This window comes from Cervus elaphus, chromosome 20, assembly GCF_910594005.1.
Source record: "Cervus elaphus chromosome 20, mCerEla1.1, whole genome shotgun sequence".
Taxonomy (NCBI): Eukaryota; Metazoa; Chordata; class Mammalia; order Artiodactyla; family Cervidae; genus Cervus; species Cervus elaphus.
Window position 1 is genome coordinate 42,021,729 of NC_057834.1, and position 13,120 is coordinate 42,034,848.

The window sequence follows — 13,120 nt, forward strand, 5'->3', positions numbered from 1 at the left end:
CAAATCCCAAAGAAAGGCAATGCCAAAGAATGCTCAAACGACCGCACAATTGCACTCATCTCACACACTAGGAAAGTAATGCTCAAAATTCTCCAAGCCAGACTTCAGCAATATGTGAACCGTGAACTTCCAGATGTTTAAGCTGGTTTTAGAAAAGGCAGAGGAACCAGAGATCAAATTGCCAACATCCACTGGATCACTGAAAAAGCAAGAGAGCTCCAACATCCATTTTTACTTTATTGACTATGCCAAAGCCTTTGACTATGTGGATCACAATAAACTGTGGAAAATTCTGAAAGAGATGGGAATACCAGACCACCTGACCTGCCTCTTAAGAAAACTGTATACAGGTCAGGAAGCAACACTTAGAACTGGACATGGAACAACAGACTGGTTCCAAATAGGAAAATGAGTACGTCAAGGCTGTATATTGTTACCCTGCTTATTCATTTATTTTACATTCAAGAAAAGACAAAATACCGTGATAGAAAGGTGGTCAATGGTTGATAACAGCAGTGGGAGGGAGAGAAGATGACTGCAAAGGGGTATGAGGCAACTTTCTGGGACAAGGAAAATGTTCTATTATTGACTTGTGGTGATTAGAAAACTATGCACATTAATTAAAACTCACGAAACTGGACATTTAACAGTGATGAATGTTAATGCAAGTATATTATGCTTAATGAAGTTGATTTTTAAAAAAGGACAATTAGTAGTTTCATTCCTTTTCTAAGTCTACAGAGGTTCTCAAAGTCTTAGGCAACTCCCCAAAGGTGCCAACATCCAATGTGATCCATTTTTAGAACCTGACCTTGATTTCTACTTCTTACGTGTCTTATGATTAAAAGTACCTCTACAAAGGATTTTAAGAGACTACTACAAGCAACTTTGTGCCCATAAAATGGACAATCTAGAAGAAATGGACAAATTCTTAGATTAGTACAATCTCCCAAGACTGAACAGGGAAGAAATAGAAAATATGAACAGACCAACTATCAGTACTGAAATTAAATTAAAATTTAAAAACTCCCAACAAACAAAAGTCCAAGACCAGATGGCTTAGAAGGTGAATTCTACCAAACACTTAGAGAGGGGTTAACAGCTATCCTTCTGAAACCACTCTAAAAAATTGCAGGGGAAGGAACACATCTGAACTCACTCTGTGAGGCCACCATCACCCTGATACCAAAACCAAAAAAAGATATCTCACACACACACACACACAAAATTACAGGCAGATATAAAAATCCTCAACAAAATACTAGCAAACCAACTCCAATGATACATTAAAAGGATCATAAGCCATGACCAAGTAGGATTCATTCCAGGGATGCAAGGATTTTTCAATATTCACAAATCAATAAATGTGATACAATACACCACATTAACAAACTGAAGAATAAAAACCATAGAAAAAGCTTCTGATAAAATTCAACACCGTTTATGATAAAAACTCTTCAGAAAGTGGGCACAGACAGAACATACATCTACATAATCAAAGCCATATATCACAAATCCACAGCTAACATCATACTCAACAGTGAAAAGCTGAAAGAAAGCATTTCCTATAAGATCAGGAATAAGACAAGGATACCCACTCTTGTCACTTTTATTCAACAGTTTTAAAAGCCCTAGCCAAAAGCAATCAGAGACAATAAGAAATAAAAGGAATCCAAACTGGAGAAGTATTCAGTTTGCTCGCTCAGTCGTTTCCAACTCTTTGCGACCCCACAGACTGCAGCACATCAGACTTCCCTGTCCATCACCAACTCCCAGAGCTTACTCAAACTCATGTCCATCGAGACAGTGATGCCATCCAACCATCTCATCCTCTGTCGCCCCCTTCTCTTCCTGCCTTCTCTTTCCCAGCATCAGGGTATTTTCCAATGAGTCAGTTCTTCACATCAGGTGGCCAAAGGATTGTAGTTTCAGCTTCAGCATCAGTCCTTTCCATGAATGTACAGGACTAATTTCCTCTACGATTGACTGATTTGATCTCCTTGCAGTCCAAGGGAATCTCAAGAGTCTACTCCAACACCACAGTTAAAAAGCATCAATTCTTCAGCACTCAGCTTTCTTTATAGTCCAACTCTCACATCCATACATGACTACTGGAAAAACCATAGCTTTGACTACACAGACCTTTGTTGGTAAAGTAATGTCTCTGCTTTTTAATATGCTGTCTAGGTTGGTCATAGCTTTTCTTCCAAGGAGCAAGCATCTTTTAATTTCATGGCTGCAGTCACCATCTGCAGTGATTTTGGAGCCCAACAAAATGAAGTCTGTCACTGTTTCCATTGTTTCCCCATCTATTTGCCACGAAGTGAAGGGACCAGATGCCATGATCTTAGTTTCCTGAATGTTGAGTTTTAAGACAACTTTTTCACTCTCTTCTTTCACTTTTATCAAGAGGCTCTTTAGTTCTTTGCTTTCTGCCATAACGGTGGTGTCATCTGCATATCTGAGGTTATTGATATTTCTCCTGGCAATCCTGACTCCAGCTTGTGCTTCATCCAGCCCAGCCTTTCTCATGATGTACTCTGCATATAAGTTAAATAAGCAAGGCGACAATATACAGCTTTGACATACTCCTTTCCTGATTTGGAACCAGTCTATTGTTCTATGTCCAGTTCTAACTATTGCTTCTTGACCTGCATACAGATTTCTCAGGAGGCAGGTAAGGAGGTCTGGTATTCCCATCTCTTGAAGAATTTTCCACAGTTTGTTGTGATCCACACAGTGAAAGGCTTTGGTATAGTCAATAAAGCAGAAGTATATGTTTTTCTGGAACTCTCTTGTTTTTTCAATGATCCAACAGATGCTGGCAATTTGATATCTGGTTCCTCCGCCTTTTCTAAATCCAGCTTGAACACCTGGAAGTTCACGGTTCATGTACTATTGAAGCCTGGCTTGGAGAATTTTGAGCATTACTTTGCTAGCATATTAGGAAGTATTAGGTTGGTGCAAACATAATTGAGGTTTCAAACTGTGAATTTTAAAGCATTATAACTAGGCTCAAACACATCTTTATTAATCAAAATAGAAACCATTACAATCGACACATTTTTGCCAATGAGAAATGTTTGTCTATTCCTGTAATGTAAAAATCCATGCCTCAGGGTTCAAAAAACTCTTGAAAAGCATTTTCTGCCTCCTGCTGGTTGTGGAAGCATTTTCTGCAGAAAAGTTGTTGAGATGCTTGAAGTAGCAGCAATCGGTTGTGGAGAGGTCAGGTGAACATGGTGGATGAGGCAAAACTTCCTAGCCCAATTCGTTCAATTTCTGAAGTGCTGGTCGTGCAATGGGCAATCAGGCATTGTCATGGAGGAGAAGTGGGCCCTTTATTTTGACCAACACCAGCTGTTGGCATTGCAGTTTTCGGTGCATCTCATTGATTTGTTGAGCAGACTTTACAGATGTAATGGTTTCACTGGGATTCAGAAAGTTGTAGTGGATCAGATGGGCAGCAGACCACCGAACAGTCATGACCATGATCTTTTTTTGGTGCAAGTCTGGCTTTGGGAAGTACTTTGGAGCATCTTCGCAATCCAACTATGGAGCTGGTTGTCATCTACATTCATATAAAATCCACTTTTCATCTCAAGTCACAATTCGATCGAGAAATGGTTCACTGTTGTTGCGTAGAATAAGAGAAGATGAAACTTCAAAATGATTTTTTTGATTTTCAGTCAGCTCATGAGGTACCCATTTATTGAACTTCTTCACCTTTTCAATTTGCTTCAAATGCTGGCTAACTATAGGATGGTCAATGTTGAGTTCTTCAGCAACTTCTCACGTAGTTGTAAGAGGATCAGCTTTGATGTCACTTTCAGTTGGTCACTGTCAACTTCCAATGGCTGGCCAATACGCTCCTCATCTTCAAGGCTCTCGTCCTCTGTGAAAACTTGCTGAAGCAACACTGCACTGAAAGTTTATTAGCAGTTTCTGGGCCAAATGTGTTGTTGATGTTACAAGTTGTCTCTGCTGCTTTATGACTCATTTTGAACTCAAATAAGAAAATCGCTTGAATTTGCTTTTGTCTAACATTATTTCCATAGTCTGAAATAAATATAAAATAGACAGCTAATAATAAGTCATCAGAAAAAAAAAAAAAAACAGCAAGAAATGCACATTAACATGATGGACAACATGACCACATTTCTTTAAGAATATATTCCAGTATCAAGCAGTAAAGTTCAACAATGCAAAACTGCAATTACTGTTTCATCAACTTAATAGAACTGTCACAGTTTGCAGATGACATGATGCTATAAACAGAAAATCCTAAAGGTGCTACCAGAAAACTACTAGAGCTCATCAATGAATTAGGTAAAGTTGCTGGATACAAAATTAACACACAGAAATCTGTTGCATTTCTATACACTAACAATGAAATAATAAATGCTGGAGAGGGTATGGAGAAAAAGAAACCTTCTTACACCATTGGTGGGAATGTAAATTGGTGCCACCACTACGGAACACAGTATGGAGGTTCCTTAAAAAATTAAAAATAGAGTTATTATAGGACTCAGCAATCCCACACTTGGGCATATATCTGGAGAAAACTCTAATTTGAAAAGATACATGCATACCAATGTTCACAGCAGCACTGTTCAGCACAGCCAAGACACAGAAGCAACCTAAATATCCACTGACGAATTGGTAAAAAAGACAAAGAGCATTTATAGAATGGAGTATTACTCAGCCATGAAAAGAATGAAATAATGCTATTAGGGCTTCCCAGGCAGCACTAGTGGTAAAAACCCCGCCCGCCAATGCAGGAGACGTAAGAGAAGGGGCTCACCCCCTGGGTCAGGACGACCCCCTGGAGGAGGCGTGGCAACCCCTCCAGTATCCCTGCCTGGGAAATCCCAAGGACAGAGGAACCGGGCGGGCTATAGCCCACAGAATCACAAAGAGTAAGACAAGACTGAACCAATTTAGCATGCAGCACGCATGGATGGACCTACAGATGATGATACTAAACGAAGTAAGTCAGACAGAAAAAAACAAATATCATATGATACCACTTATATGTGGAAATTTTAAAAAATGATACAAATGAATTTATTTACAAACAGAAACAGGCTCATAGAGGCAGAAAACTTAATGGTTACCAAAGGAGATAGTGGGATGGCAGGGGGTGGGGGTGGGGCAGAGATACATCAGGAGTTTGGGATTAACATATATACACTACTGTATATAAAATAAACAAGGGCCTACTATATAGCACAGGGAACCATATTCAGTTATCTTTTAATAACCTATAATGGAAAAGAATCTGACAAAGAATAGATAGAGGGTTGGTCAAAAAGTCCATTTGAGTTTTTCCATAAAATGTCACAGAAAAACCAGAATGAACTTTTGGCCAACCCGATATATATGTATATGTATAACTGAATCACACCTGAAATTAACACAACGTTGTAAATTAACTATACTTCAATTTAAAAAAATGGTTAAAGACAAAAGGTATAGCACCTCTGTAAAACAAAACTCTAAATTTTGTGTGTATGGCTCTGAGAATACATACACCAGACTGACATAAAACCTACATAAAATTCTAGTAGCTCATTCGTATACAGGGGACAAATCTGTTTCAGAGACTACAACTTTAAAGAGCAGATCAGCTTTAAATAAATGTAGTCTGTTTGCCAATACCTAACAGAACATACTGCATTTTTCACAAAGATTAGTGAATTTCTCATTGTACCATTACTCCCAGACTAATCAAAGGTAAATAAAGAATACTGCAACCAAGGGAAAAATTAAGTAGATTGGGCGATCACTGAAATTAGGTTTTGAAGAACAAACAAAGGCATTAAAGAAAGGGGCTGGCACATATCATCCAAATTCAAGATGGGCTTTCCTGCATATCTACAACAGCAAGAAATTGGAAATGTATAAAGTAGCCCATGTGAATTGCATTCAGAATATAATGAGGCCCTTGGAGAAAACCCGAATTAACCATTCACACAGATATCTACAAAGAAAATGGAAAAGAACAAGACACGAAAGGGGTATAGGGCACTTGTAGGTTCTAACATGGACAAACGGTATTACCCAAATGCTTTAGAAGATACCACATTTTAAAATTAATCTTGTTCTATATCTCTACAGAGTCAACAGTGAGACACCATTAGCAAGGAGATATGACAATAAAAGAACAAACAAAACAAACGTACACATGATTCAATAGGCCCAAATGGAAACTTAAAACTGTCTAGAAATACTTAAGCAGAAATAGGACTCCTCTTCATTACTGCAGTTCACCCCTGCAATAAATCAGGGTCAGGGTATTTTATTTATGTGTAAACCCACATTCCTGGTAGGCAAACTGGCCTAGGTTGCAGTCATTTATCCCAGCGCACTAATATATATCATAAATTATAAGATTGGGAGAAACAAAAGCTAAGTGTTTGAGGATTGAGTTGGGCTGACACTCACCACAAATTTCTCACCATTCTGCTCCACATGTTTGTATGTGGGGACCGATATGGGCACTGCTTGCTTTTCTGTGTAATCATAAAATGATTGTCCCAACGAGTCGTCACTGGGATCTAGATTATCTGCCTCATGAGGAGGTACCGATAACACTGTCAAGATCAATTCCTTCTCGCCTGCTCGGATCAGGTCCACCACCTGCTTGTGTGTCGCCCCCTCAACATTCACGCCGTTCCTAAGGGGAAAAAGGGAAAAAGACAATCCCATAAACCAGAAGGGTCCAAACACCTTAGAGCTCCACCCTCCTGCCCCCACTCCAGTGTCATGAAGTGTGAACCAGAAAAGAAAAGGATCAGTTTGGTTCCAGCAAAGCTGTTTGTTTTTACAAATCATAATGTGAAAAAGTGTGTGTGAACTTAAGGCAGGGGGAAAAAATGTTAACAGGTGAGAAGACCTACTCTTCCTCTATACTAGAACTCCACACACAGCCTTAGGAAAACACACGGGAAGGAAGGTGAAGCTGAAGAGGAAACAAAGCTTTTAAAGCTGAAGAGTCCAATTTCCTCATCCTAACTAAGCATGTGTACAATACAATAAAGTGACTTTTAACAATCCTGCCATTTGAACTGTTCTGTGTCCTTTTAAAACCCCGTGGAACTGGGAATTTCATTAAAAGAAAAATTTTACAAAATGCGCTTCCATAATTTGTAAAGACTCAAGAAGTGTGACTGACTTAAGATAGTTATCTGGTGTTTCTATCTGATTTCTCCCCATATATTCAAGTCAGTCAACTTCATTTTCCCTTATATCAAGTTTTATTACCTCGGGAATTAAATGATCATATCTTCATACACACTAGTTTCTTCTATCACTCAGTTTTAAGAAAAGCAAGGAGATAACATCTCTAAAATTGTATTATCTAACCCAATATCCTTTGTTCTCTCCCAATCACTTCAATTAGTCTCTTTTAGCAGTCTATCTACTTTTTTCTGTTCTGTGCTGTCTCACTTAAAGCCCTGTGTAATCAGTTCAAACTAAAAAATGTACAGTTAAGGTTACATAGTAAATCAACCTACGCATTCTCCTTCCTGTTCCACGATGTATATAAAGGCTGAAACTAGGAAAAGTACAAGGTTTGGAAGAACAATAATTTTGTCAAGAAAGATGCTGAGTTTCACAAAACTCACCCAGCAAACTGAGCTACCTTCCCAGAATGCTGACCCAGCCTGCTATCTCAGCAAAAACCACTAGGCAGCTAGCTGACCTGGAGGTTCCCTCCATAGCTACCCCCAAGAGGGTGAGGAAATACACACCTGGCCTTTAGTCAATCTGACAAAAGTTTATTTACCCTTTAAACTTTTTCAGTCCTGTTCCAAATCATTAGGGTTTTTCCTTCTTGAAAATGATGCTAAGTTTAGTAACAAGCCTTCCACCAACTTTTCAATCACTGGAACTGTCTGTCAGCGTATGATATCTGAAATATCCATTTATATAAACAGAACAAGCAGGAGATCATCTAGCCAAGCCTCCTTCCTTATTTCGGGTCTAACAATCTAGCCAGTAAATTCAGCACTCTTGACATTTCACAACCTAAAATCTAACTTACACACATACACACACACACACACACATATAATATAGCAATTTTACAACTGGCTAGCTATAGAAGAAAATCAGCCCCCTCCACCAATGGAAATTTTAGCTTTTAAAGTTCAGATCAGGAGAAGGAAACGGCAACCCACTCCAGTATTCTTGGCTGGGAAAACCCACGGACAGAGGAGTCTGATGGGCTACAGTCCGTGGGGTAGCAAAAGAGTTGGACACAACTTCACAACAAAACAACAATGATTTATGTATGTATCTATATTCTGCTTTTCTATTCTTTTTCATTGTAGCATATTACAAGATTATTGAATATAGTTCACTGTGCTATATGGTAAATCCTTGTTGTTAAAAAAAAATAAAGTTCAGATCAGGTCAGACCAGTGACCAGAAGAAGTGGTCAGTTCTTTGACCATAAAGCAGGATGATAAAATAGAAAATGGGCTTTGGAGAGAGATCTACATGGGCTTAAATCCTGGCCCTGCCAGAAATGATCTTAATCAAGTCATTTGATCTTTCTTACCATTGCTTTCCACATCTATAAAATGGAGACAATAAGTCCCTAACAGATCACTGTGAAGATTAATGTAACATAACATTACATGTAATGTAACATGTAACTTGCTAAGATCAATGTCTGAATACTCACATTAGGTGTATTAAGGAAAAGAAGTACTATGTAGCTATGTGTTATGAAGAGATTTTGGTTAAAGAAGAAATGGACAACTAAAGCTGGGGACTGATAAAGGATTTCATCTAAATCTTTGATCTAATTAGCAGTTCTGGGAAAATGTTTTGATGGTAGAAGAAATAAAATTGAAAAAGTAAAAGTTAAAAAATCAACATAGAAAATTTGATCTATCCCTAGGAATCAACTTAACTTACAAATATCCTTAAGTTTTTTAAAAAAAAAAAAAACAAAGTGAAAAACTAACACTTCAGAGACTGAAGAAAACACCTTATACACTAAAAGTGTGGTTTTTATGTGAACACAATCAACTTTATGAGATGAGCTCTTAGGAAAAAAGTTAAGAAGCAATGCTCCACTCTTATTTTTCAGCTCCCTAATTCTTCCCCTTTAAAGGATTCCTAATCTGGGCTACTCTGTTGATAGGCTTGTGGCAGCAGCAGAGGAAAATCAGTGAACCCCTACAGAAATTGTATGTAAAATTGTATTTGTCTACATATATGCATTTTTTTTTTCCAGGGAAGAGGGCTAACAGCTTTCATCCGCTTCAAAAAGGAGTATGTAATCTCAGAAAGGTTAAGAACTACAGCTTTCAATACATACCTCCACTCATTCAGTTTTCAAGTTAGAATACACCGTTCCTACAGGTCCCTCACATAAATAAACCCTGAAAATCGGCAGAGAAACTTAAGTGAGGCTTACTCTAAGAGCAGCCAGCAAGCAAAGAAATTTGCTTGGGTTTCACTTCTTTAACAATAAGACCACACTTCAAATTGGCTATCATCCCAAATCCCTCTTAAAAAAAAAAAACAGAAACAGGAAAGAATTACCAGTATCGTATTCTAAACACACTTGGTAATACTTATCTGGTTCAATTACAGAAGGAATATTATACATTCGACAATTTAATACAAGCTTGAAACTTCTTCAGAGAATGAAATGGGTCAGTAAAAACCCCAGGATGTCAGATTTCAAAAAGAGTCCTCCATCCTCAAGAATTAAGAGGCCTTCATACTCATAAAAATGTTTATGATACCCCTTTTCTACAGGAATGCTACTATACCAGGCTCATATTAGGTGTGGCCCAGTCTGATCAATTCTGAAGACATAAATGAATGTAAAATATAAATTCTGCAATAAAGGGAACTTGCAGCACTATAGACTTCTGGTTCAAAGTGTGGGTTTTGGAGTTAAGCAAGACTTCGGTTTAAACGCCAATTGTGCCATTTAACAGATGAGACATTAGGTAAATAATTCAATCTCAATATTACTGAACTTCAATTTCTTAACCCAAATGGGGCTAATAATACCCTCAGCTAAGAGAGTTGCTGTAAGACCTCAAATGAGATAAAGCTCTAGAATACAGTAGTCACTCAACAAATGGTAGTTACTCATGTGATATTAATTATATCAGCCAGGTGAGCAGGTTGGTAGTATTTGGGGCTCCTGATGATACAAACCCTTTCTATGAACAATTTCCCTCGCGTTTCGTTTGTCTGTGTAACATAATCCAGTTGCCATTCATTTGAAAATAAATGATTGAGCTCTCGGCCAGTGATAACAGGAATCACAAGATAATCAACTTCAAAAGCGAACTACCACATCAGAGAAGCACTGAATTCTACACCACACAAAAGTAACTAACCACCCAGTAGGTTCTACCCATCAATGCTTCGTCCACAAAGAAAGGCTTAAACACATCATCAAAATTTTTCAACAGATACATGATTAAACAAATACAGCAAAATGTTAATTACAGAATCCAGATGGTAGGTAAAACAGGTATTCATGTGCAATCCTTCGATTTTTCTGTACGTTTGAAATTTTTCATAATACATTGTGGAGGGAAAAAGGAAGGCTTCTTTCCAAGCCTCCAAAAAAATCCACAACTAAGGCCAATTTTTTCCCCCTTAGCCAATTAGATGATATCCAATTAATTTGTGCCTTCAGCATTTTAAAGATACACTTTGATAATTTTAATAAAATGCCCTTCATTTTTTACATAAGACCAAAACTTGGCCCCATCAAGAGGCCTTTAGCTAGCTAATAAGAGTGACTTCAAGCTCTCCCCCTGGTGGCTCGGATAGTAAAGAATCTGCCTGCAATGCAGGAGACCAGGGTTCAATCCCTGGGTCTGCAAGATCCACCAAAGAGAATGGCAACCCACTGCAGTATTCTTGCCTACAGAATTCCATGGACAGAGGAGCCTGGTGGACTACAGTCCATGGGGTCACAAAGAGTCAGACATGAATGAGCAACTAATACTTTCACTTTTCAAATCTGGTCAGCTGGGGAAATTGCAAAACTAATATAAATACTCCCAAAAAGCAAAAAAATGCTCTAAACAGTCAGGATTTGTATACAGTTTATGAAGGAACCCATATATAATGAAAGTAGACATGGATGGAAATATGACAGAGTCAATCACTACATGTGGCACAGGAAGGAGCCCTTCCATGTGGCAAGCACAATATTGCTTTGACCCCCGTGACATGCAGGAAAGCAATTAAAGTGTAGTTAGTCTGAAGCCTGTAAAAAAACAGACAATAAATTCCTATAACTGCAAGCAGTAGGACACACTTCAATTCTAGAGGTTAAAGCATAATGGCTACATGTTCACCCAACAGTTAAATTAAAAAAGAAGTTTTGCCAAGGATATGGAAGAATCAGAATTCTCCTACATTGCTGATGGGAGCATAAAGCTAAAACTATCTGGCAGTTTCTTTAATACTTATTTTTATTTATTTTGCTGCTCCAGTTCTCAGGCACAGTACCTGGGATCTTTATTTGCAGCATGCACACTTAAGTTATGCCATGTGGAATCTAGTTCCCCCACCAGGGATTGAACCCAGGCCCCCTGCACTGGGAGCTTGGAGTCCTAGCCACTGGACCACCAGGGAAGTCTCTGGCAGTTTCTCATCATGTTAAATATACATTTACTATATGACCTAGTAATTCCACTCATAGGTATCTACCCAAAAGAAATGAAAACATGTCCATACAAACAGTTATAGTCAAATGTTCACTGAAGCTTCATTCGTAACAACCAAATGTCCATCAAGAGGTAAACAGAAAAACTGTGGCATATTCAAGAAATGGAGTATTACTCAGCAATGAAAAGGACCGAACTACTGATGTCCACAATATGGATGAAACCAAAAACACACTGAGCGAAGAAGACAGAAAAGAATCTTCTTGATTTGACTCCATTTATTTGAAGTTCCAAAACAGACTAAACTACTCTATAGTGATAATAATCAGACGGCAGGGAACAACATGCACACGCACACGGAAGCTTTCTAAAGTAACAGATGTGTTCTGTATCTTGACTGGTGTGGTAAATCTATACTTTTCTCAAATCTAAAATTGTCAAAATGTGTGCATGTAAACTAAGTGTGTATATAAGCTAAACCTCAATAAAGCTAATTTTAAAATTATACAATATCCTCATTTATAAATGTGAAATAGTAGTCATCAGAATGAAAGAGCCCCTATTCAACTTTTAGCTTACTCCGAATTTTTTTTTTGCTGTTATTGAATAATGTTATGAAGATCCTAGTAGATGAATCTATACACATATCTGCAATACAAAATTGTTTAATGGATAAAACACATCCTTTTTTCTTCACCTCCCATATCTTTGTGGAAAATACTTCATACTTTCATACTGAAAATACTTTCAGTACTTTCATGTCTCACAAGCCTAGTTCACAGAAATAATAAAGACAAAATTACGCCAGAACTAGTTTTATCCTTACTACTGATTTGGCACTGTCTTAGCATCCTATAAACAACAGAACACACATGTTATTTCGAGCCCAGTGTAGCTAAGAACCTCAGCAATGGATGATTATAAAGTTAAGCCAGAGAGCAACAGCATCTCTCTCAAGTTTATTAAAACCATAATGTGAGAAACAAACTTCAAACTCACTTAACACTTGATTAATACTATTATATTACATTATAAATATAATCAATCTTTTTAGGAGTCCTAGAATCCCCTTGTTAGATTTTTAAGCATTCAAAACTATAAAGCATTTTCTTCTCACAGAGTATTTGAAAAAGAATTTGTTCAGCCAAATAGCTAACATTAGAAAAACTTTTAATGACACTGAAGTACATCAAGCAAATGGGCTTACAACTTTCAAAAAATATTTAGAAAGACTATATGCAAACATGGAAAAGTCTGTACAGTATGCAATATGCAAAAACAAAGACTACCTACTTTGGAGGTTTTTGCATTTAAAATATAAAAATATTATCAATTGTGATTATAAGCACATAAGATATTTTTGTGCCAAAAATAGGCACGATATGTAAAATATGAAAATAACTGAGTTAGGGTAATTATGGAACTATGGGTAATTTTTTAAACCTAACAAATTT

General features: G+C 37.5%; 1 protein-coding gene across 1 annotated transcript in view; it reads right to left on the reverse strand.

Moving 5' to 3' along the window:
* Positions 1-13,120, reverse strand: part of SNX27 (sorting nexin 27) — a 76,767-nt gene that overhangs the window by 45,116 nt on the left and 18,531 nt on the right. The window contains exon 2 of the mRNA XM_043876454.1: positions 6,448-6,679. Within this exon, the coding sequence (XP_043732389.1) occupies positions 6,448-6,679 (232 nt within the window). The remainder of the gene's footprint in view (positions 1-6,447; positions 6,680-13,120) is intronic.